Below are 26,453 nucleotides of genomic sequence, written 5' to 3'. Positions count from 1 at the left end.
TCAAACAAGAATCTGCAATTACTTGTTTTTGCAGGGGGAGCTGGAGTGCTTTAAAGCAGCAGATTCATGGAGTGTTACCTTGAACAAAGTGGAGGCCTGCTGTCAGTAGTTAAGATCAGTAAGAGAGTGTAAGGTCAAAAGAGTAGTATCATGATACTACAGTACCATGATAAAAGCAATTGCATTAGGAAAGGATTCCAGTCATACCTGATCCAATCTTTAGACTTCAATAATTAACTGCAGAGAATAAAGTATTTTTCATTAGAAATTACTTCTTAGTGTAAGACCAGCTCTGCAATCACAGGACTTTTACAAGTAGCATCAAATTGAAAGTGACTACTTCTGTGGAAGTTGAAATTTACTTCTATAAAAGTATAGTTAGAATTACAGTGGCAATCCTGCTGCTACTGTACTTAAATATATAAAGCAAGTATGCAAAATATGGGGAATTTGGCAGCAGACTCTAAGTATAGAGGAGGAAAAGCAAATCTCTTTTTGGATTTTTCAGATGCCTCTCAGCTCAGATTCATGACCAACTTGACAAAAGATTAAGATTTTCCAGTGAATAATAGAACCACTCAAAACCCTGGTCAGAAATTAAGGTTATCAACCTGTGTAATTTAACTGTTAAAGAAGATGTTGTGATGAAGTTCTCGGCTTAATCACAGAGAACGTTGAGGAAGTTTAAAGTATGTTTAAGAAAGATAACTTTAAAAAATCCAAGATGCAAATTAATGCATTTATGACAGTGTAATTTATTCTATGATTTTTTTTTTTTAATTGCACTTTAGAGGACACCAGTAATTTTCAAGAATTTGCAGCATTGGATTGATAGTGTCGTACTCTGTGCTTTTACTGTTCAGCTATGAGTGAGTGCCAGTTAGGTGGTCTGCACGTACATTAAGTGTGTTCACTTAATCCTAACTTTTTTTTTTATTCTGGCTGTTTTTAAAAGAAAGCAAGTCAGGTTGTCTGTGGGTGTTTTCCTTTTAAAATTAATCTTTGGGTGATGAATAACTAAAATGTTACGGGAAGATTCCTTTTTCCTCCTATGTGCTGTCTTGATGATGCTTTGCTGCAAATACCTTGAGTCACAGCAAATATTTCCTTGCAGTAGCAGCCATAGTAGCAATAATATTATCCGAAGTATTTCTATTCTGGTGGTTCTTATTTGTGTCGAGTGAAGTTGGAGGTCTGCTGTGCAGGATGTTTTGTAAAGCAGTGGTTATCTCTGGCCTGACAGTATGGAGAAGATTAATAATGTGTGTAAAGCATGCAAGCAGTTGAATATTGTGCTGGAAGCTCAGACTGATACTTGCATAAAAATTTCTGATTATGACAGACTGTAAGGAGAAAAAAGGGATAAGAATGGACACAGTTTTCACCAGCTAGTTGATCACTGGATGATGTTAGGAAAAGTCATAGAATGGATAAAGGTATAAGAGATTAGAAGGAAAATGAAATTGTCATCTTTTATTTTTCCTCAAGTGAGGAACATTTCCTATGAATAAGAATTATACTGGAGATGGACAGTGGAGGCTGGAATCAGTGTCAAAGCAGATAATAAGATCAGGTAGGAAAAGGCTAAAGTTGTTAAAAAGCTTAAAGATTGTTTGTGTTTGGGGAAAAAAGGAAGAAGAGATGGATTGTAGTAATGAATCAAGAAGATAAATTCCTTGCTCTTTTGTCCAGCTGTCTTCGGGTAGATGTCCTTTGGGGGAGTTTAAATCTCTATATGAAAAGATGGAATGTCACAAGGAACTCTTCACTTTCTGTTTCTCCTCTTTGCAAGTGGAAAAAGCAGGCTACTTCCATGTTCTCTGCTAACTTCTGCCAATTGAGTGAACATGTTGAAAAGATTGATTGTGGGCTAGGGAGGCAAGTTTAAGACCTGGAATCATTCTTTTCAGGAAGTGAAGAAGTTTCACATTTCAGAGGGAGTGCTTTGCAAAATCACTGAAATAAGAAAAGCACCTTCAAAGTAATTTTGCTTTGTGCTGTTTTAACATAAGACCGCACCTATTTTCGCCTTTTTCTCACCACCACCCCCCACCCCCACCCCACCCTTCGAAATACTTGACATGTGAAGCTTTTCAATACTGAATTGTGCTAGTTACTTAACAGGGGATAGCTTACAAAAATGTAAACAAGAGTGGAACCTGATCTGGTGAATGTACTCACTTCTTTACGTGGGTATCCTAATGAAATGCATGTATTACATTCCTGATATTTTTGCAGATGAAATATGAGTCCCATATTTAGCCCACTGAACATACATCTTGCCTGTTATAGTCTTTGTGTACAATAAAGGATATGATCACATCACTTCAATTTAGAAAGCCTGTAGGGCAGGAAATGTGAAGCAGATATTTAAAAACAATAATAAACTTTTATTTGATTTGGTCTCCGTTTTTCATCATGCTAGTATAGTGCAGAGAAACAATGAAATGTTTTTGATGTAACCTTTTAGTAAGCATTAGGTGGCAGTAGCGTGTTGTACTTGGCAGCTGCTTTGTCGTGTTTTTTTATCTTCTGCAATCTTTAGTACAGTGTAATAAATGGAGAAAAAATTTTATTTCTTATAGTTTTTATAAAATGTGAATTTATGGTTGTTCTGACTGTATGTGACTAAGGGCAGCTGTTGTTGGACTCTTGGATATGTAGGTGGGATTAGCATACTGTAGTTTCTGCACAATATTCATGACTTATTTTCTGATACACAGTATCTAACAGTGATTAATATTAACTGCAAATTCTGATGATAAATATGCTGTTAATGGCTAAGTGAGTTTAGTTTTGCAGTCTTTACTTTTTCACAAGCTGTTACCATTTCTAAATTTAATATAGCTTGTTAGATGAAGTATGTTTTTTTGCTTGTGTTTACTCTTCTTTCTTTTTTTTTTTTTCCTTAGCTAAAAAACAAACTTAAGCTCAAGAGAGTGTTGGTAGGAACATAATTAACCTTTCAGCATGGTGGTGTTATTGTCACTCCAGACCTTAGACAAGCGTGGTTACCTTGTGACCCTTTTGGAGGTTTTTTTCCCTTCATCCTTGTTTCTCACAGGTAAAGGATCTCAAGGAGTTTGGAAGTGGTGTTGCATTGTATTAATTGGGCAGTTGATCAATTAATAGAAGAGCAGCAAGAAAGTGTTGACAGAACATGCTATCTAATTAGTACCTGATGAACCATGTAGGCCACAGAGCCCAGAGTGTAATGTTGCTTCAGGGTGGCTCCTATATAAGACCTTAATATGCAAAATAGGCATGTAGAAAAGCTAAAAAAGAATGTTTCAGCATAGTTCCAGTGAAAGAAGTCTTCATTGCTGAAAAACTTCAATGTAAACTGTAAACTTTTATGCACTGTATGCACTGTAAACTTGCATAAAGCTATGGATGCTTAATACTTCATAGAAGGAGCACGTATCAAAGTATCAAGCCTGTGTTTTGTACAAGTCTTGCTCTTAAAAATCATGTAGCCTTTTGTTTATTTAGGTCTTTTTTTAATGTAAGAGGTGATCTACAAATTACAGAAATAGATGAAATACGCTTTTAAAAATAAAACGATGTAGTTTTTCTTCCTGCTTTTTGGAGTAGTAAGACAGAAATACTAGTACAGTAAGATTTCCTATGGCTCATGTGATAAAATGGCAAGCAAGAATCATTCTAAGTTAAGAGCAGGTAGCATCAGAACGCTTTAAGGTTGTACCCTAACTGGTTTTCTATTACGTATTAGTTTGTAATAGTTTTTCAGTTGAAAATCAAGTAATTTTGAATTGTAAATCACTTTTTGTCTGACAAGGTAGTACTGCCAGAATTATTTAGTCACTGGTAATTAGTTTTTTTCCATTGATTTCTATAAATATATTGGTGATTAATTCATACTGTTCATTCAGAAATTCTCCCTCCTCCCATGAGAGGAGAAAAGTTTAATGTTTACAACAAACATTTTTTCAAAATGAATTCATTTTCTCCTGCAATTTAAGCTTCCTTGTTTTACTGAAATAAACGACTTCCTGTTTTAGAATACTTTTAGTGAATAAATCACTTAATTTTTTGTAAAATACTTAAGTGTTTTTTTTCATCCTGCCCTAATTTAATGAGTTCAGTTGGTGAAGTTGGAAAATGGCTTCTTTCTGTGACCTTTCAGTGAGTGCCACAGGGTGGGGGCCAAGTGCATGTTTGTCACCTTTTTTCTTGACCAGCACAGGTGGCTAAAACGTGCTTTTCTTAAATTCAGTTATCCAAAAATTCAAATTCCAGTTTAATAAAAGATTTTATAATTTAGTCCATGTTCTGATTTAAATCCTTCACAGAACAGATTCTGCAAGAAAGAGTTCAGCCCTAAAGCCTAACAGCTAGTCTGCATAGATTCTAATCTGTATATCATGCCCATAACCAGAGTAAATGATCATTTGGAGTCTTGTGTGCTTGATTGCTCAAATATAGCTGTCGTGTACATGATGTAGGTAATACCAAATACGTGTGTTAATTCTGTTACGTGCTGATAGGGATTTGTGGCTTAAAGTATTCAGTGTGACAATGTATGTAAAATTAGCAAAAATGTTAACTTTAAATGTAATTATATAGCTCCTGGAGTGTTGTAATTGCATTATATGGTTGCTTTTTTGTGCTGTGTCCAGCAGGGAGACTATTCAGCTTTATATTTTGGTGCTCTATCAACTGATCTGGAAGTTTCAATACATGCTGCATAATTTAATATAAAATATTGCGACAAGCCTTATAATGACATAATACAGAACTGGAAATGAGCACTTTTGCTGGGGTGTGGGGTGGTGAGGGGAACTCACTCTCCTATACCATGTTAAGCTTAGCTATAGTTATTTCAGATACACAAGTTTAATATCTTGGATAGTTCCAAACATAAATTTATTGAGCCCTGAGACCAATAGAAGCAGAATGTCTAGTTTTGTGATAATGATCATGATGTCTGGGGCCTTGACCAGCCATACTTTAAATTGCCTGAGGACAGAGATTTCAGAAAGGGTATTCTTGGTCAAAAACCTGAAGTTAGGATGAACTTTGCAATGGAGGCAAGGTTTTTCCACTAGCTATCACACTCATCTCTCATGTTCACAGTCTGCGGTAAGAGACTTTCAGATAGGCACTTCTGGATCAAAGCAACAAAACTCTTCTATTTCCAAATGTAATTTTAGAAAGAGGAGGGATGCTGCACTGAGCTTCGTTGTCCAAAGCTATGCGAATATGAAGACTGAACACTGGCTTTTTATGGAGAAAGAGAGAAAAAAATTTAGTACAAATACAGAACATCAGCCCACCATATTACTTTATTTCTTCAAATGATTTAGAAGAGTTGTTGATTTCTTAGATATTTATAGATGTGGCTTAAACATTGTGGTCATGTGGCCAGAGTAAGGAATCTTGTTTTAAGAATTGTAATTTCTTTCTAATAAAAATGTGTCAACGTGGTCTGTAGATAACTAGAGAAATGGATGCAATTATATGATCCAGTCCAGCCCTTGTTTAGCAGTTAATTTCTCCAGATTTCTATGAGCATTTGGTCAGATCTAAACAGATTTGGTTGTTGGTTTAAATCTAGCCAAGGCTGGTGGTGTCTTAATTGCTACCACAGAGCAACCATTTGGCCTGTGCGAGATGAATGTTGTCAAGGTACCTTCTGCAAGGCAGACATTCATCCGCTGGGAATGTATCAAGAAAGTTTTCATTAATTGGTCCCTTTGTTGGCATTTGTGGCAGAGCAGCCAAAAACTGAGTATGAACAGACACTCTATGTCAGGGGGTGAGATTTATTGGCAAGTCCCAGTAAAAACTGGTATTTACTACATATATTGTAAGCAGGGGCAAAGGACTTTTCCTCCGAAGAACAGTCTGGCATTAAATTTATTCCGATTTCTTTTTCTTTTTTTTTTTTAAAGGCAGGGAAATGTAACAAGAATTCAGACTACAATCGGAAATTAAATAGGAAATAGCTGGTTAATATTTTTCTTCTTAATGTTGACTGTCTTGCAGCTTCTTTTTAATATGATGTGAAGTGTTATGATGAGCTCTGTAGTCTACAGACAAATTTGCATGGACCTATGAATACTTGTGTCAGATGAGAACACTTGACAGTTTTCGTCCTGACCTCGTTAGCTTAACCTGTAGATAATAACAATTAGAGTTGATAATGTACAAATATTGTATAAAGCATAAGAAATGTTTTTAAACGCAGTTTCCAATTCTGATATTTTTATGTTCATGTTAACGGCTGCATTTTGTTCTTGTTGATTTGTTAAAAGGATGCACTTCATTATATTGCAAGGGACATACTGGTAATGATTTGTGCACTTTGTCTTAGTGCAACGCACTTGTTTGTTGCCAAACTTTGTATAGACCAAGACTGTTTGTGTGAGGCATGCTCTTGTGCTTGCTTACACCCATTTTGTCCTTAAAAGAATTTTAACTTATTTTATATTATAATGTGGAATAAATAAAATAAATATTTTAGGCTTATTAACCAAATAAACTGTCATATATTGACTCTGAAAGAGAATTCTGATTCTGAAATTTATATATATTGCCTCTTCAATATTGAGCTTTTGGTACAAGAATAAATAGATTGACCCCCCCAAATTCTGATAATGTGATTTTTTTAAAGTGCTTGGTATTAATCTTTGCTATTCCAGTAAGGAGTCAGTTTCTCATTCTGTTGAATTCCCAGCCATGAGTCTGGCAATGTTATTTCAAACTTATGGCTTAGGTTTCTGTATTATCCAGCTGCTTCCAATGTTTCCTCCCCTCTCATTCTTTTTCTCTTCTGAACAGCATAGTATCTAACTCTTGTGTCCACTTGCGGTCATTCATCTAACTCTCCCATCAGCAGAAATGGGTGTCATTGATGTGTACTGCTGTTATCTCATACTATCCGATGCTTATCCATGGTGACTTTCACTTTTGCAATGTTAATCCAACCAACCCTTTGCATACCAGTTTTGTGACTTTTACCTCTTCTGTTTGCGATTTTAATTCAATTTTGTCATTCATCAAAAATGGTAGCTTCACCAGATACAGAGCAGTGCTCTATTTGTAAAGTTTGGGTTGAAATTCTCTTCCCTGACCATTATCAAGTGTCTTTCACCACTGCTAATTTTTAAATATGGATACAGATCTTTTTTTCAAATTCCAGGAGGTACTGCAGTTATAGTGTAGGTCACGAACACTGTGGCTTCCTGTTACTTTTACCGTGGAAAAAAAAAAAAAGATAATTCATACTTGGCTGGAAATCTTATTTCTAGCCGCATTACATGAAACAGATACTGCCAGGCTATAAAACTATCATAGCTACTACTACATGATTAACATGGAGAAAGGGAGAAGGATGCCATGAGATACTAAGCTAATTTTAGGTGTTAATATTCTATCACTGACTCTTACTCTTAGATTTAGTCATTAGATGTAGTTCCTACAAAAGCACGAGTACTTGAATGCATGTAAGTAATTCCCTGTTAAAATCTTACTACCTGATTTACTCAAAAATTTAGGGCACATCTCTAGCTTTAAATATATCCCTTATTCAAATATAGGCGCACATCCCCTATTGAAATTAAGCAGGAATTCAAGACTTGTCTTGAAGTAGGCAGAAATAAATAATGTAGCAATTGAATGTGCTGTATTGTCAAGACTTAGCAAGGTGATTCCATGACACTGTAGATAATTTCAGAGTTAAAAATCTTTAATAAATCTGATAGTTTAGAAATGTACTATGCTGTAACTGTTGGTAGTACTGACTGCAGAGTGGTTACTTTATGACTCATGATAGTAAGTCCATAGTCTAACTTTTTTAATTTTTCAGCTCTAATGGTTTCATCATTGTTCTATGTCTTGTCTTTACTTTTGAATTTTAGAACCTTAATAATGGTTTCCCTTACGAAAAAAAAAAATCTAAAAGGGGTATAATAAAAATATAAAAGTCTGAAAATATTCTTCCGAAATTGTCTTGGGAGAGAAGGTCAAGATTTAACACAGCCACATCTGGTTCATCCTTTTTATATGACTTTTTATTATTTGCTGCTGAAGGTTTCTTCAAATATTTGACAGCTTTGCATGAAATATTGGAAAGTAGGAAAGACAAAGCCATAGAAAGTGGAGAGTACTCCTTATTTCAACCCTGGAAAAAATTTAGAGCTGATCTACTTCATTTCCTTCAGTAAGAAGGTTTACCTTTTAAATAGGCTTACTTAAAAGCTGTGTAATTTTAGTGGGGAGAAGTTCCTTACACTTATCTGTGAAATACATAGTAGTAAATGAAAGCACTTTTTCATAACTTAAATAAAAATTTGGAAGAAGTAGTAGTTTTCATAGAAAATAAAGCCTCCTGTTTTGATGTATGGAATCGGGGATGTGGTGCATCTTTGGTTTTTAAAGTGAATACCCCTTAGACACAAGGCAAAATAACCATTGTAATGTATTAAGTAATAAATGAGAAGGAATAGTACTTTTTAAACCTTTTCTAAATAATCAGCCTTTTCAATTTGTCATGTGGAAAAGTAGTTATGAGTAAATCTGCCTATATTAAGTGGTTTAGTTACCATGTATTCCACAGTTTAGCAAGAGATTACAAATTTAGTGTAAAACCTATGCCTCTATGCTTTGTCCTGCCCCTCCCAATGAGTTGTATTAAGCTGATTCTCACTGGGTGCTGTAAATTTCTTTTTCAAAAGAAATTCATGAGCACTGATAAGAAACGTACATAAATTGATTTAACTAGAGGTTTTCTGCTTGCTAATTTGGATTTGATTAGAATCGGTCAACCCTATCACATTTATTGCATAAAGTTAAGCAACTCGTACAAGGGTTAGGAAGATAGGGACCTTAGTGTGTGATCCCTGTGTTGATTTGCTCGACCAACACTCAACCAGCTATCGTAGTTTCTCATCTTGTGGTATGAGAGTTCTTAAGGTCTGTTGGTATGGTTACTGAGTCGTAATACCATTACAGTTATTGATTAAATGGTCTTTATTAACTTCCAGAGATTAGAAGTCCGGGGATTCATTTTGCAATTCTTAAAGTGCAGAAGAGACCAAACTACATGGAGTATGAAGTAGGCAGAAATAAATAATGTAGCAATTGAATGTGCTGTATTGTGTTCCAAATTCTTATACAAACCCTGTGGGTGAAAGCCATATGTGTGGTACACTGTATAAATAAAAATATCACTGTATAAATAAAATATATGATGGAACTCAAGTAATTTTTGGAGACACTACACTTTCAATAATGTGGTGAATGCAATAACATTAACACCTTTTTTCTGAGACAGAAAAAGTTTGCTCACTTGCTTTGTTCTTTATTCCGTAGTAGGTATTAAAGGTAATAGATTAGCATAATGAAATACAATTAATATACCTAAACTAAGGTGTTCCATGAAAAATTTCTGGGTTTTTGGATACTTATATAACTGGGAATGGAACCTGTATCTGTGTTTCAGAGTGTGTTTGCCCAGTGATATGCTGTTCCCCACTGTACCCAAACTGATGAAAAGTAGACTCTGATATATATTAAAAATAAGACAGTTCGATTGTTTCAGAAAGGTATAGTAATGGTAGTGTAATTGAAAAGGGCATGAGGTTAAGTCTGTATTAGCCTGCTTTTCTGTTTCCATGCAGCACTAAAAATTTCACCAAGTCTCTAACAGGTAATGTTTTAAAGTGTGTTTTTCATTTGAGCTTTAGACTTCAAGGTTCATGCTTTTTCAGATTTTTCTTAGTGATTGTAAAAACTAAAACAAACAAAAACCCTTAAAAAAATTTAAATTGATGCTTACACCAAGAGCCAGAGTCCTCAAGAAATACTATGACAATGTGGCGTTTAAGATAAACATCAGGGAGCGAGCAGTATCACGTATAAGGTATTTTCTTATAGTTAACAGATGAACTAATATATTTCCATTATCAATCAGTTTATTTTTTAACATTCACAGTAACCACAAAGCATCATAAGCTGTAAAGTGGTATAAATTCCAGACAGTCTTTAGTAATAGAAAGTTAGCAAATTACTTCTAGTAGAGGTATAAAACAGGAAAACTAGATTGGGCATACATCTCTAACCTTCTTCCTTTTCCCCTCCTTCTGTCAGAGTCAGGAAAATATCCTTGATTGTTTTTATAAAGTCCTATTTAGTAGTAACATGTTAGTAAAAATTATTACTGTGTTCAAAAATCAAGATGAGTGCTCAGCGAAAAAGCTGGTTTTATGGCAGTATTGCTTCTTAAAAATGCTACACATATGCAGCCAGAAAGATTCAAATATATCCTAAGTGCAGTAACATAGCTGAAAATAATGCTCAGGTGGAAGGTATGAATGACACAAAGATAATTTGCACAGATTTTGAGAAGTGATATTGCAGGAGATATTGGGGGCTCTAACATTTTAAGAACTTACAACTGGATGCATAGAGGGAGAGAGGAACAATAGTTCAGCTTGAGTAGAAGGAGATAGGTCGAGTAGAAAACAGGCTTGTCTGTTTTCATTACGGAGCTTGTACACGGTTTCAGCTGAGATTAACCCAGAAATAAGGCTGAATGGGAAAAGAGGAGGACATCAGAAACATACCTCATATTTCACCTCCCTGAGAACAAAACCAAACCCCTGGCTCTGTTGAGGCAGCTCGTCTGAAGGGTATGCTGGAGAGGGAGGAGAACCACAAACAAGAATATGGTAACCAAGAATAAGGGAAGATACCAAAAAAAGAGTGTGGTCGATTCATGTCTGAAGTATTGATGGAGGACATTAGAGTACTCTCTCTAAACTTCAGCTATTAGTAGGTTGGTTGAAACTTTGGGAAGGTGTCCTCTGTGGTTGGTATCTGAGCTGGCTGAACAGGGTCTAAATCAGCTGGAGAGAGGACACCTCGTTTGCCATCTCAGAGATGGAAAAGGGTATGGGCAGTTGAATCAACAGTGGATTTTTGCTACAGACAAGCATTCTTGGATTTTGATCAGCAAGCTGGAGAGTAGGAAAAGGGAGTCAATGAGAACAGGTACATAATGAAATCAGATGAAATGGGGTCACTGGGAGAAAAAGAGGATTAGAGTAAAAGAGCAGAGGTTTGAGGATTTTTCTTAGCGTAGACGTAGACTACTACAGGCGTCAGAATAGAGGAAGGAGCAAATAGTTTCAGAACGCATGGAGACCAAAATGGAGAGAGTTTGGGTTTGGGGTTTTTTTTTCTTTTTAAATTAAAAGATCCCCTACAATGTAGTTGTTGTTAGCTACATGAAATTGTAGTCTTTTGAATATAAAAATTGCATATGCTACAAATATTAAAATTTCCAAATCTATAGGAAAGAGGTTAAAAGCTAAATGATAAATCTGAAGAATAATGCATTTTCTGCATTATTTAAGAAATGAACAGAACAGCCTTTTCTGCATTGATTATTATTTTTCCAAAGTACTTTTGTGACATTTGTGGCTTACTGTTTTTCACTGACTATTTCTAGTATAGTCCAAAATTATTTTTCAGTCTGGCAAAGTTTTGGCATAGTAAAGGAAAAGTGTGACCAATTTTGTGGGGGTGTTTTCTCAGCGTTCTTGGCAGGAGAGAAGCCTGTATTCTAAGTGGTGTTTTGGGCAATTGGTCAATAATGTTTTCATGTATCTGTCAGAAACTGATCTGAGAAGGTGTAGTCTTGTGGCCAATCCAAACAGATAACAATATGAGCAACAGTTTTCTGACAGTGCTGTTCAAATCTAGTTAAGTTTCAGTGATACGAAGTCTGTTATAATATTACTTGGATACGCCTTTACATCCTTTTGGGTGTAAGCTTGTAGGAGAATGCTTACAGTATCATCCAAGTTGAGTGAAATACACAGCAGTCATATAACTCTCTTTTTAGGTATTGTAATTAATCCTACAATATGTAGGGTGCCTCCAAATTTTAAATATGGCATCTGAAATATTTTAAAATAATGAAGTATCATTTTTTTAGATAAACTGTTGCTTTGAGGAGTAACTGCTGGGTGCATACCTCCAACATAATTGTTAAAATAAATAACATTGCTAAAAGGAAGCCATATAAGTCTTTAATGTGATCTGACTATTTTGCCTTGTATATTTATTAAGCATTGATTTTTCTTAAAATGACCTTTCACAAATGTGGCATACAATCAACCACCAACGTTAGAAATGCTATTAAAATTAAAATACAGCTGGAAAAGCTAAGGTTTCAGAAAAATGGACTTGAAAACAAATAATACATTTAAATAGCTTTTATAGTACAACATGACGCATGCTGACAGAACACCAAATTTAGTGCCTTCCAAATAAAGGTATAATTACTCATTTTCTAATTAGCTATTTAGCATACAATGACTAAATGCAACAACAAAAAATATTTTACTTGTTTGCACCTTAGAATTTTGTCATCTTCAGTTGTGGAGATGAAGGGATCGCTGAGAGATAAACCTTTACAGATTGCAACTGCGCTTCAGCCATAACTTCAGCAAGTTGCAAGCTAGTCCTGTCTTGAATGCAGAGGTGACTTCGTGTGCTTACTCATATGGTGGAACATTTGTGTACAGACCCACATTTGTGTACGGACTTCATAATTGGGGCTGCAGGTACATTCCTCTGTATATGGAAAAATACCTGTGAAAAAACTTAAGGTCAAAGCTTAATATTTTCCTCTTAAGTACATTCTCTTGTCATACAGGGGATTTATCCAGGTAATACCCATCAGCGCAAACAACAGATACATACATCAGTGAGCAAACAGACCCCAGTAGAAGTGGTCCTTTTAAATTTTGGATTTTATAAAGCACACGTGATATTATTCTTTTCATTCCTTTCCAAAATTAATTATAAACTAAACCAAAGGGATTCAGTTAATCAGAAATCTGCTCAAATACTTTAGAACAGGTGTTCTAAGTCTTAAAATCTGCTGTACATTTCAGTGCCCCAACTGATGTTAGTATAAAGGGCAGAAGTTAATAAAACAGAATAAGGGATATCTTGATTTATAACACAGTTAACAGCTGATAGGTCTAATGATATTGCAACTTTCCTGTTGGTCCATCACTTACACTGAGCAATTTAAAATATCAGAAAGAGATATTATTGGAGATGAATTAAAGCTACAGGAAGATGGAGCTTTGAGGGCTCCTTTTCATTAGACATTTACACCAAAAAGAAGTTGGAATGCTCTGTTCAGAACTTGTAGTACAAATGGTAAAGAAAACGTGTTACCATTTTAATTATTATTGCCTTTTTAACGTGGGATTTCTTGCAGCCATGTCCTCGAATAACCATTTCTTAACAAAAATGACACCATTTTGTAGCCAGTGACCCATGACTTTACATATTTGGAAGGGCTATTGATTCACTGAACTGGAAGAAATTAAAGATGTTGAGGCGTATTTTCAAAAGTAGAATTACATGTATTATAAATTATATTCGATCATGTATATTCTATTTACCATTTTTTAAAAAAGCTAGGCACATGTAATACAGCATTCAATTTATCTGTAATAGCCTTAAATAAACATTGGTGGTATTGTTTAAATTGGCTATGTGTAATATTATGAGAGCTGCTAGCACCTACAGCACCTCTTCTTGTTCTTGTGTTGCGGTCCTCTGCATGTACCTATTTCTGTTTGTGGTAGTCATTCTCTCTAGGTAAATTGTCCATAAGACCAATGATTCCATCAGCAAATTATCCAGAAAATGCCGTCAGTGCGCATGGTGACATTTGTGCCACTGGTGGTTTTGTTGCCATTTCAGTGGTCTAATTAAATTGGCAGTTTTCTCTTGTGCCCAGCATCGTTGTCTCCCTTCCTTTGGCACCTTAGCTCAGACCTTCTCCTTTTCTCTGTCCTTTTAACTGAATATCAAATGCATTATTGATTGCTCCTCTTCCACCCTCCTCACTTCCACTCCCCTCAACTTTTTTTTTTTTTTTTTTTGATTGGCAGTATCATCCAGACAAACAGAAGGCAGATGTGCCAGCAGGAGAAGTGGAGGAGCGCGTGCAGAGGTTCATCGAAATTGATCAAGCGTGGAAAATTCTAGGGAACGAAGAGACAAAAAAAGAGTATGACCTGCAGCAGCGTGGTAGGTTCCTGCCAAGGAGTGCTGTAGTGGCAGCAGCTCTTTAAATAAGCAGGGTCTGGGAGTGGTAGTTAGATGGTATTTTAAAATGCTGTTTATTGCTGAACCAAATGTTTCTTTCAGTCTTGTCCTACTTTCAAATGTGGATCCATTATTTATAGCTTTTGCTACACATACATTAGCTAGTGAAAACATTGAATTACTTCCAACAAAACATTAGGTGGCATTATTCCTAATAATTTGAATGAATATGAAATTTATACTAATTGTAGACCGTAGCCCTTTTTATCTTAAGGCAGCTTCATTAAGCATTCTTAATTTCAAGACTCATACTACATTTTGTTGCAGTATCTTAGATATAGGTATTAATCCATTTATACCTAGTGTTCAATGTGTATGGGCTTATAAGCACTTCAGAATCATAAAGACACATGCTTTTTGCTTGTGTGTGTGTTATGGTAGCTTTCATAATTCAGCTGTAGTCTAAACTAGTCTTTTTAAAGCAGGTTTATAAATAATATTCCGATATAACACATTAACTAGGCAGCTCTAGCATGCATTTCTTTTTATACCTCTCAGAAAATAGCTTCTTAAAACAGTGACAGGCTGTTGTGAGAAAGAAAGGGGGGAAATGTAGGTCAGGTCTGTCACACATGGGCTACCATTACATGAAGTGATAGGCTGTCTTTCTGCTCTGGCCTCAGGATAGGAGTCCCTCAGCCTTCCATTAGAACCTTCAATAAATGTATATCCACCCTACATGTTAATGGGGGGAGTCAATAATAGTGTATTGCCTGTGGGGAAAACACTCAGTCGCACTCTGCAGTAACACACTCTGGTCCAGCATTGACGTGTAGCCACCACCACTTTTGAATGTGTCTGATAAAAGCCCACTGTCTCTGCAGCTTGTTATTGAATTCTCTTCCATTGTACATTGGCACACCATCAGACCTTTCTCTCTTGTGCTGATTTTTAACTCCCCTGCCGCTGCAGATACCAGAACTTTGAGAGACAAAGGCTTAGTCATTCTGGCAGATATGCATCACTGCAGGATAAAAAGAGTGATATATAATTGTATATATCCAGTATGAATTCTCTAGTTAAATAATCTTGTATTTCAGACTTTGTGTGGGTTTGGGAAAGAGGGTAGAGGGGTGAAAACAGCATTGCTGAATAAATATTTTAAAAGAATGAAGAAACAATTGATCTTGTGCTAATTTGTTATGTAAACAGTATTAAGATCAAACTTAAATAAATTTTTCATCTCAAACTTATTTTTTAAATGCCTGAACGTGATGCCAGAACAGCAATTTCTGCTACCCAGTGCTCTCATCCTGTTGTACTCTTAGCATTGTAGTGTTGGCTGTGTCTTCCATTTTCACAAATTGTATATGTACAGGAAAAAAGAAATATTAGAGATTAAGTTAGAAGTCTCTTGTGTATCTAGTGAGTTTTACCTAAAAGCTTAAATATAGGTTATGAAGTTCCATTTTGCTTGGGTCAGGTTAATCCACTGAAGTTGAGAACTACATCAAGATTTAACAAGTTACTTTGTTTTCCCATGGAATTTAAGGACATTGCTATAAATTAGTTTTGACAAAACTTACTCTACAGTATTTTAAAGGTTATCTGTATTTCCTGAGATTCTTCTGCATCCAGATGAGTCCTTCGAAAAGCCATCTCAAGATTCTGTAAAAAAAGACGTAGTAAATAAAGAAAACAAATTGTACATGTATTCACAAAGGCATTTGGTAATGGTATGGTAATGGGATAGATATATTTTGATATAGAGGGTGCCATTCACAGAGGACCCATTGTTTCAAACTAAGCTACATGTAACATACGTGTGCAGTGTTGCTGCATTCTTTGCAGCATGTTCCCTGGAAGCAAAATGATGGTGAAATAAATTCTAGTTCTTTGAATGCCTGTCAAGCTGCTTCTGAAGTCATGATTCTAGACAAATTCGTAGACACTGCTGTAAAAGCTCACAGAAACAAAGGAATTGAGACAGCAGCTAAGGGGAATAGCGATGAGAGAGATAATACAGCAAGTTAGTAAGACTGCAAAGCCTAGGAAGCAGAATCTGAAGGATGCCAGCGTGCACGTGTGTGTGGCTGCCAGTCAGCAGGAAGCAAGTCCTCTGCACTGTAGTCTTTTTCCCATTTCACAGATTGTGTATTTGTACGTACCTTCTAGGGTTATACTAACTAAATCTTAATTACTTGGCTCAGAAATTCAGTGGCCAGACAAGTTCTAAGAAGCTGAAAGTCCATGGGGCTCTGTGGTTTTAATTTTCTTTTTGTTTGGATTGTTGAGAATAACAAGTGAATGTGCTTTCATATCTTAACACTGCTTTGCTTTGAAGGTATCACAATGATCTCCTACTAATTTTTTTGTGCCTTCAGGCCATAGTATTAAAGAGGAAAGGACAAACCTCAAACCGTTAAAGGTTTTGCTCAAATACTTACCCAAGCCATTCTGGTCTGGGAATCTTACAAGAACTGCCTTTTTGTATGTTTTGTGAAAATTTTTCCAATTCATTGTTTTGTCGTCTCTTTAATGATATATAAGAATACCCTTTTATAATTGTGAATCTTTTGCTTCCAATCCCTGTGAAAAATTTGGGGGATGGAAAAAAGCTGCATAACTATTTACCTATTAAGAATGGACTTTTTTTTTCCTCAACAGATTTTTCTTCTTGGAGATTTTTCCTTTCTTTGTTCAGTATCCCATTCAGAAAAGATGAATATGCAGTTAAAATCAAGTATGACAGTAACAATTACCAAAAGTTTTTCAGTGAGTTTAGCTTGGAAAAAACTGGTTTATGGTTTTCATATTAGAAGAACCCTGGAAGTTCATGCTTCTGTGTCACAGTTTGAAAGAATAAAAAACTTTTCACAGAATCAGAGAATCATATAGGTTGGAAGGGACCTTCACAGGTCTAGATCAATCTCCGGCTCAAAGCAAGTCCACATAGGTCAGTTACTCAGACTTTCTCCAGCCTAATTTTTAATACCTCCAAGGATGGAGATGCTAGAGCTGCTCTGGGCAGCCTGTTCCTGTGTTTGAACGCCCTCAAAAACAAATAAACCAAAAAACCAAACCCCAACCAACCAAAACATGTTTTCCTTCTATCAAGTCGGATAGAAGGACTCTTTTGGCAACTTTTGCCTTTCACTTTTCATCCTTCCACTGCACACCTCCAAGAAGTCTTCTCTACACCCTCCCATTAGGTAGCTGTAGCCGGTGAGATGCCTGCGTTCTTTTGGCCTCTCCTTGTATGGTATGTCCCAAGCCCTGACCATGCTGGCAGTCCACTGGACTTGCTCCTGTAGGTCAGGGCTTTGCACTGGGGAGACCAAAACTGGACACAGGACTTCAGATGCAATCTCGTTAAGTGCTGAGCAGAGAGGAAAAAAAATCACTTCCTTGACCTGCCGGCTACATTCTTGCTAAGACGGCCCAGTATGGGGTTGGCCTTTGCCACATGAGTGCCCTGCTGGCTCACGTTGAACCTGTTGTCCTCGTGGACCTTCACATCCTTTTCTGGAATACTGCTTTCCAGCCAGTTGTCTCCCAGCCTGTACTGGTGTATTCCATCCCAAAAGCAGGACTTAATCTTTGTTGAACCCTTTGATGTCTCTGTCAGCCCATTTCTATATCCTATCGAAGATCCCTTTGACTAGCAGCCCTGCAAATTTTATGGATTTTTGTTGACTTAAATACAAAGGAACTGTGTATCTAAACAATCATGTAATTAAGATAATTAATTTTACTAATTCATTTTAAATTTTAATTATTAATGATTGAATAATTAACAGAAAGGTCACAGTTAAAATTAAATCAATAAACTGGTGACTTTGATTAATTCCTGACACTAAATGTAGCAAATAATTCAAACCTAGTAATGGGATTGACACTAAAACCAATTGCTTTGAATATGTTTTTAGGGCAGAGAGTGGAGAAATTTAAGAATCTAGGGTTTTTTCCACGTGTGGCTCCAGTGAGGTTCTATCCAGGATAATATGTTTTTATGTGATGATGGACACAGATGTCCATAAAGCCCAAGTCTTTATAGGGTGGGGGATGTAATCACCAGTAGGCGTTTTCACATCTCGGCACATACCTCCTTTTGATTTTCAGGTTTTAAATTACATTTTTAGAAAAATATTGCAGACTCAATTGTCATACATGAATACATATTCCAGCATCGTTTGTGTTTTGTTCTTGCTTCGTTTCTTAAACATAAGGAATTATAGGTCCTCAGTTAAGTTTCTACTGCAGGTTTAGAAAGGGAGTCTTATACAGGTGCGGTCTTAAATTAAGAAAACGAAAAATGAAACTAAATAGAAGGCAGCTCCTTTTCCCACTGTTCCTTTCCCAGTCCTCTCCTAGTACAGTAAACTGAAAAGACTGTTCTGGAGACGATCACTTTCCCATTCCCTCCTGCTCCAGCAATAAAGCGATGATACTGTATTAGACATCAAGATACCTTACATAATTCGGTAAATAGGATGCCAGAAGAATAACCTTACAAATCCACTACAAGAATAAGCAGAAGAAGCAAGACAAAAGCCTACAAAAATGCTTTTAAGAGCTAGCAGAAATGGCAATTGAACACCTTGACTACCTTATTATGAAGGGAAGAAAATTAATGCAGAGTATTTTAGTTGTTCCTTGTTAAGAAAATTCCTTCTTAAAAAAATACTTCTAGACCAAAATAAAGCTTTTAACATGGCCATTACTTTAGGCTTTTCAGTGTGCCAGGTTGTACTCTTTTAAGTGACAGAAGTGTATATTCCTTCTCTAGCCGTGGATTTTATGGCTAATAGACCCTCAGCTAGTGCTGGAACACAAGCCTCTTATCATAGCGCTTTGGAGTTAATACTCATCTGCACTGGCTACAAGTGAAGCAGTATTTTTTTGTACTTTTTTAATATAGTTTTTTGTCATGAAAATTCTTAATACATGACTTTTTTATACTTTCAGATTAAAGTAAGCATTGTTATTTTGAATTAATGCAAGAGACTCAAACTTAAAATTGTTTAAAAACTAAACAGCCTATTAGAAAAAATTAGCTTGTGAAAACATCCAGGGTTTGAGTATGTGATGATTTTGATACTGAGTAGATACTATGAACAGTATTTGGTTGACAATACATATCTTGAACTTTTTAAATTATGTGTTTGGTTTTAAAAAAAAAATCAATCCTAAGAATATATGACTGATAAAGAACTAGAAAAATCTTGTAAGTGTTATGACTATTTTTACTATTATCATAAACTGTTAAAAGGGTTAAATTTCCATTTACTGCTTGCAACCCTTTCCCTAAAACTCAGCCTTAAATAGCCCAAGAAATATTTATTGTATCCTCAAGTGAAACTTAAATACCTTTCCTCTTTTACAATTTCTGAATGACCCAGCAAGGGCTCTAGTAAAGCTTTACTGAACCAAGCTGCTAATAGTTATTTAATGTTGTTCTGTAGCTTGAAAGAATCTCAGTAGATTTTTCCTTTTAATCTCTTTGAATTGCAGGCTCATAAACCTCTCTGATGAGCCTGCCAGTGTTTTCTTAGATCCCGCAGTTGAGACAATGGAGCTGCAGAATCCTTTCACCTCTTGTTGTCAGACAAATCCAATAGATGGCAAAGCCAGGCAGGCTGTACTTCTTGTGAATTAAAATGTGTTTTTCGAGTTATGGTAGTTGATCAGGTCTTCACAATTTTCCCTGTATGTTCAGGAACATGTTTGAGAAAGTACAACTCAGTACACAGAGTTCTACAGCTTGAGCAGACATCGCACGTAAGTGAGCCCACCATGTAACTCGGGACTGGTAACAATACCAGTCTTATATAACCTTCTCTGGCAAGGGAGTGAAAATCAGACACCAGTTTATTTCAGAGAACCACTAACGAGGGACCCATGGTTGTAATAATAATGATGTAGATTAAATAAGAACACACAAAATACGAGTCAGTAACACACTCTGTGAAAAACGTTAAGTTTGTAGTTCTGCTTGTAAGCTCCCCAGACTCATACCGGGCTGTGCCTCTGTTTTTAAATAAGTGCCTAAGTCTGTTTCTGCTGTCTTAAGGTATGTTAGATTGGGTAGTGTGTTTAATAGAACTAGAAAATAAAAAAGTTTTGTTCAACTCTGGAAAATAAGTTTCTCCTGCTTGAATCAGATAAGCAAATAAATGCAGCATACGAAACTGACAAGAGCAGTTACTGGATTATGTGCTAAGTTTGGAGACTTACTCAAATAGAGTACTAATTGAAAATTTACATCTTTTAGGATAACCAGTAAGACACTTTCAGACTCGACCATCAGTCTAGGAGTAACGATCTCAGTTCAGGCTGAGAATTGTACGAGTGATTAATTTTGCCTGTTGATTCTTTAAAAATTTTTGTATTTTATTTTCAAAATTACAATTGTAGTAATGAATTAGAAAAGCTTGGTTGAAATTCTGTTCCTTGGCTTCATATTGTACTATGTTTGGAATAGAAGAGAGGGTAGAGTTTTCCTCAACCTTCCTCTTCATTCCTTCTTCATTACTCTATCTTCATTACTTTAACGGTTGGACTTGATCTTAAAAGCCTTTTCCAACCTAAATCATTCTATGATTCGTGAGTAATTCTACTTCAAGAAGTATGGTAACCTTGTGAATTTGCATCTCACTAGTTTGTTTTCATGGTGGCATATGGTCCATCTGCCCTTCTTGTATTTTCTACCAGCAAGACATGACCCAGACCTCCACCTCCAATCCTATAAAACTTGTTCTGAGTGAAATCCTGCTTCATGAATTCCAAATAGGAAAGCCTGGATTCTTTTTAACTCAAGTTTTTGCTACCTATAAATGAAGCTTAGGAAAATCTGTTCTTTCTACAACCTAAGAGACCATTTTCCTTTGTGAATTTTTCTTCCCGGTATTAAAAAAAAAACAACACCAAAACCCAAAAACAACAGGTTAAATAGGAAGCACTTGCCTTTTTTTATACTGTTCTCACAGTTATAGTATTGTTTTCTTTTACCACACGGGAGAGAAGAACCTTGAAGGTAGTTGGGTAGACAGACTTCATTTTGATCTCAGCTTTTTGGTTTGGGTTTGGTTTTTTGTTTGTTTGTTTGTTTTCCTTCCTCAAAAAAGAGGAGGAGGAATCTTTACTTCAGACAAGGCCTGCTGGAAGAAAGGCCTCTGACTGGTTTTGTGGGTGTTTTCTGGACATTCACCATTCCTGTTCTCGTATTTTGTAGCTAGAAGGCTGTACCAGGCTAACTCCAAGTAACATTAGAGTAATTTGGCATGAGTTACGACCATCTGACCTTTTATTTTATTTTGGACATTTCATGCAGTTAACTAATGTTCTGATCCAGTGTTAAGAAAGATGTTTTAGTTATACAGAATAACAACATTAGCCATAGCTCTTGTTTATGTAACTGAGAGCATGCACAACAGTGAGAACAACTGATTGATAGGTATATCTTCCAGTTTTCTTTCATCATTACACTCCTGATTTTTCCCCCCTTTCTTTTGACAGCAGTAAAGTATTAGGTGTGAGTGGGTTAATTTTCTTTTCATTCTGACCTTTTCATTACAGAATAGGTGGTCAGAAAAGGTAACATCAAAGAGGCTGTATTGATTCTGTCGTTATTTTCAGTGTGTCCGATTTCTTTTAATCTCCTTGACTAAAACTAATTTAGATGAGGCTCATTCTCAAGGATATATAATGCACATTTCAGTTAAAATTGGAACAGTCATTTAGTTGCAAAATAAAGACTGGGACCCAATATTTGGTGGTGGGGTTTTTGTTTTTGTTTTTTTTTAAACTGGCCTTAAATTTCCTATTTAAAAACCCAAAGTGTAAGTATTAACTCTTCCCCCCCATGCGTAAGGATAGTTAAAATGCAAGGGGTTAATTTTTCATTTCCCTACTGGTACATTACATCAGTACTTTTACCTATGATACTCTACTCTTAAAACTAATAAAGCCATGAAAGGAAAACAATGAAAGAAAAAAACCCAACAGGTTGGTTAGATTTTTAAGTTAATTTAGATAATTAACTATAGAGAAAGCTGTGATAAGCTATTGCTAGGATTATACTTTCATAGTAGCCTTAAACTTCTTTGCAACAACTTACACTACTTTGTTGAAAGGTAGGAATCTTACTTGGGAATAGCTTGCTTTACATAGTGGATGAGTGAAATCAACCAACAGGGTATTGATGTATGTCTGTTCTGAGTCACTACTTCACTGATGATAACTTTAGAAGAGTAAGGTGGTTGCAATCAGAAGATAATGTTTGGTGATAAAGAAGGAAATACTCCATTATCTGATCAGGTAAAAGTTGGAGATGTGCAGTTTTTCTAGGGTGTTATTGGAGGAGGTAGCTGCGAAATCCCTTATTTCTACTTTTCAGTCCAGAGCAAAAAGCAGTTACCTAGAAGCTGGGAACTGTTTAGAATACCCTACAATCTAGGGATTAGGTAAGGCAATCTCGTGGGGAATTAAAATAACATAAAATAATCTGGGCCTCTGCCTTTTTCAGCAAGTGCTCAATAAGTAGTTCTGGAATAAATTCTTTCACTGCCAGTTTACTTTTGATAGAAAGCCATAGACATCGCAATGCTCTAGAAAGCCTGATGTTATTAAACTACAAAACTTGCTTAAAAACTCATTGATCCAAGAGGAGGAACACCTACTTTCTCAATAACAACCCAATTTAAACCTTAAATAAGCACTAAGCTCCTGAGTCTTGCCAAATCTAAGGCATTTCTGCGTATATGCTGAAGTACAGCTTTCAGGCATTTCTGGTTCTTTACAGCATTAGGGGAGTTGGAGCTTCCAGGTGTGAGGCAGCAGCTGGGAGGTTTTGTGTAGTAAATCGTAAGGGGTTTATGTTGTGTTGTTGTCTGTGTGTCCCCCCCCCCCCCCCCCCCCCCCGCTTTTTTTTATATTACCTTTTATGGCTTCACTTGTCAGTATGATTTTTGTGAAAAAAGTTACAAGTTAACTTGGTGTGAACTTTGTACATCAAATATGAGTGTGCTGATAAATTGCAAAAAACAATTTGTATTGCACAGTTTGCATTTGATAATTTCAATTGTATTGTACGCTTTTCATTTCATACTGTACTCAATGTTGGAAGAATCTAGGGGATCAAATGGCAACAGATTTCACGAGTGGAGGCCAGAACCGATCTTCTGACTGGGCTGAGCCTCTTTATCATAAAAGAACACTTGGACTAGTCTTCCCCTAAAAGTGTTTCTCATTTATCTTTTGTTAGGAATACATTTTTGCAGGAATCTTGGTGGTGTTCTCACACACAACCTTAACAGTTCATTGGTGCTTATTGGGGGGGTTGATTTGCCGCCTTCTTTCTAAAGGAGAATGGGCTGCCTAAGAGACACTGGGGGATCTCCGTCTGTGGAGGCAGTTAAAATCTGGCTGGACACAGTCCTGGGCAGCCTGCTCTAGCTGACCCTGCTTGTGCAGGGGGGTTCGATTAGACGACCTCGAGAGGTCCCTCCTGACCTCAGCCATTCCGTGATTTTGTGAAAAGTACAGGTAAGCAGACATTGACAAGTTCAGCTTGTGGAATTGGAGTTACAGCCAGACTTGTAGAAGGTATTTATAGGGAAATAAGTCTGCCCCTAATTCACGTAATTGTGTGGGATGCATAAAAGTCCTGGTTTCAGTAATGTCTTAAGTAATACATGTTCACCATTTACTTCTGGCTACAGTAGCAGTTTTTCCAGCTTATGCAGAGATAGGGAAACTAAAAGTTTAGAGAACTGCATTTTTAACTGATAACGGGGTCTAGGTATGACTCTAGTAGGGACCAGATTGACTGCTAGGTATATACAACTATTAATTTATCAGGAAGAAATAAGGACCTATATGTTATCAGGGTTGAATATCTGTCGTATTTTCTTTATAGAAGATAATCTGACAAAAGAATGGCCACTACATGCACAAATTTATCTTGAGGATATGTCCTGGAATGAAGGTATGAGTGCCTTACTACTTGTTCCCAGTGCTTTTGATTGTCACTGCAAATGTTTTCCATTTTTTCTGCATCTTATACCATTATAAGATTTATATTTTCCTCAGATTTAGCTATTCTGTTCTCTGTGATTACCTGAATTGTAACTTAACTTTCTGATACTTAATTTTGCATTCCTCCTTCATCTCTTCCACCCTTCCCCCAGCTTCCAGTACCACTTTTCACCTAGCTCTCTTCTTGTAATACAATAAAGATTTAGATTTCCAGATTCTTCCCAAATCTCTCATGCATCTTCTTGCTCTTTCTGTGATGGCAGAGTGCAAGTGTTTTCATACAGTTGTGGTTTTTTTCATCTGACAGTGTGTTATTTCCCTCCTTTAAATTACTCTAGCTTTTATCATTTACTTGCTTTTTGAATGAATGGCTGATTTTTTTTTATATTTTTTTTTTTTTTACTTTTAAGCTGTGAGGGGAAAATCCTATCTACTTTCCTTTCTTCTGTTTTATTTTTGTTTCCTGGGTTAGCAATCTGTTTTGAAAGCATCCTTGATCTGTCATATGTATGACTAAAACCCGTTAGTTTTAATACGTCTGTTTCATTTCTTATTATTTGCTTTTTTAAAGAGACTACACTGACTCTGGCTGTTTGGCATAAGAACGCCTCACAGTCACTGAAATGTTGTAAGAGTATAGTTATTTTTTGACCAACAAATAGTAGCACAGGTACTGATATTTACAATCCAGCAGTGGGAGGTCATTTGTTATTAAGAGCAGCTTTGTGAAGAAAATCCCAAATAAATTCTTGATTCTTCTCAAGCACTAAAGGCTTTCTTGTCTTCTTTTTTGGCAGATGAACAATGCTATACTCTGTCATGTCGATGTGGTGGGAATTACACCGTCTTCAAGAATGAAACCAAAGATGTTTCTTTGGTTTGTTGTGACACATGTTCACTTGTTATCGAGATCCTTCAATGATTGTTTCAATCAAGCACATTAAGCATTACAAACTTTTAAAAAGACTGGACAAACAGGGAACAGCATCTGCTAAAGAAAAGTATGTTAAAGAAAAGGGGGGCACCACAAGAACAAGTTCAATCAGGCTTAAGAAAGGAAATGTGCCCATTTGCTGACATAGTGCTGCAGATAGACATGAGGCTTGTTTTCTTTTTTTCCTTCTGCAACTAAAGAGTCAGTTATTAAAAACCTCCAGAACAGAACACTAAGTTCTGTACAACTAGAATATATCTTATGATCTAAATGACATTTCTTTCCCAGAAAACAACAGAGTAGCTTCTTTCAATCTCAGCCTATATCAACTATACCTTGGGCCCTACCTCTTAGATTAAATCCTTTTTAACAGCTCAGATGACAAAATTTAATTAGGAGGCATACATCTGAGAATGCTTTGAAGATAATGAAGAGTAAGGTGCATTAGTGGGAAACAGGAACATTTTCTATTTCTGTGCTAAATATTTAACTGCATTAAATCCTCATAAGGAGTTGAGCCTCGGAAAGAGGTGGCAGAGACTCAGATTAACAGGCTGGTTGTCTCGGTAGTAAGTAGCAGGTCTAGTGCCTACACGCTGGACTGTAACAGTGCATCTACATTAACTTTTCAGCTTAGAGCAGGAGCACATTTTGAATTGACTCTCATCTGAACAAACAGTCTTCATTCCTTAGATGAAAACTAACTAGGAAACTGTGCTGTGATCCCTACTGGACAGACAGCCCACTGGGCCAAACTAGAGCCCGTTCAAGGAAAACCCTACAAAACGCACGTAAGTGACTAGCAGATCCGGAACCCCACTGTTACTGTTTTCAGTTCCAATCCTAGCATGCCACACTACTTGCTAAGGTAGGCATACCCGATGTGTGGCTCTGGATTTATGACAACATAATAGTGCGTTGTGCCTTTTTCATCCGTCCTTAACAGTCAATACTAACCTTGGCTTGTAGTAAAACCCAAAAGTTTCTAATAAATCCAAGCACTTACTGTGAATAGCCAGAGGAAACAAAGTAGGAAGCATATCATTTTTGTTGATGACAGCAGTGTATCTTTCCCACTTTCAAGTTAGGTGCAATCTCAGAAAGAGACATTTTTGTCAAGTAATAATTGTTTTTTATTCTAAACAAAAATAATTCCATTGATTTTAGTAGAAAATACTATGAAAGCTGGCAATAGTCACTTAAATCTTTTAATCATCAAGAAATCTATGGCCATTGGGGCTTGCACGTAGAAATCCAAAGTCATTCAGAGGCCATATCTGTAAAATAAAATAGTTACAAGAGATTTTAATCACAACTCAAAGTTCAGTGTTTTCATTTGTTATTGTTGCAATTGTTTTATAAACTGCATAATTTTTTA

General features: G+C 36.2%; 2 protein-coding genes across 5 annotated transcripts in view; one reads left to right on the top strand and one right to left on the bottom strand.

Annotated features, from left to right (window-relative positions):
- DNAJC24 (DnaJ heat shock protein family (Hsp40) member C24) overlaps positions 1-26,453 on the top strand; it is a 42,742-nt gene that overhangs the window by 12,634 nt on the left and 3,655 nt on the right. For 2 of the 4 annotated variants that reach the window (XM_049819963.1, XM_049819964.1), the window contains exons 3-5: positions 13,947-14,085; positions 24,023-24,091; positions 24,939-26,384. In XM_049819963.1, coding sequence (XP_049675920.1) covers positions 13,947-14,085; positions 24,023-24,091; positions 24,939-25,063 — 333 coding nt within the window. In that variant the 3' untranslated portion in view covers positions 25,064-26,384. Of the gene's footprint in view, positions 1-13,946; positions 14,086-24,022; positions 24,092-24,938; positions 26,385-26,453 lie in introns of those variants that run through there. The other 2 variants (XR_007508480.1, XR_007508479.1) reach the window with 2 other exon arrangements.
- IMMP1L (inner mitochondrial membrane peptidase subunit 1) overlaps positions 26,234-26,453 on the bottom strand; it is a 37,699-nt gene continuing 37,479 nt past the window's right edge. The window contains exon 6 of the mRNA XM_049819962.1: positions 26,234-26,352. Coding sequence (XP_049675919.1) covers positions 26,284-26,352 — 69 coding nt within the window. The 3' untranslated portion in view covers positions 26,234-26,283. The remainder of the gene's footprint in view (positions 26,353-26,453) is intronic.

This window comes from Accipiter gentilis, chromosome 17 (genome assembly GCF_929443795.1).
Source record: "Accipiter gentilis chromosome 17, bAccGen1.1, whole genome shotgun sequence".
NCBI lineage: Eukaryota > Metazoa > Chordata > Aves > Accipitriformes > Accipitridae > Astur > Astur gentilis.
Note: the sequence above shows the minus strand (reverse complement) of the source record. Positions and strands in the feature narration are given on the sequence as shown.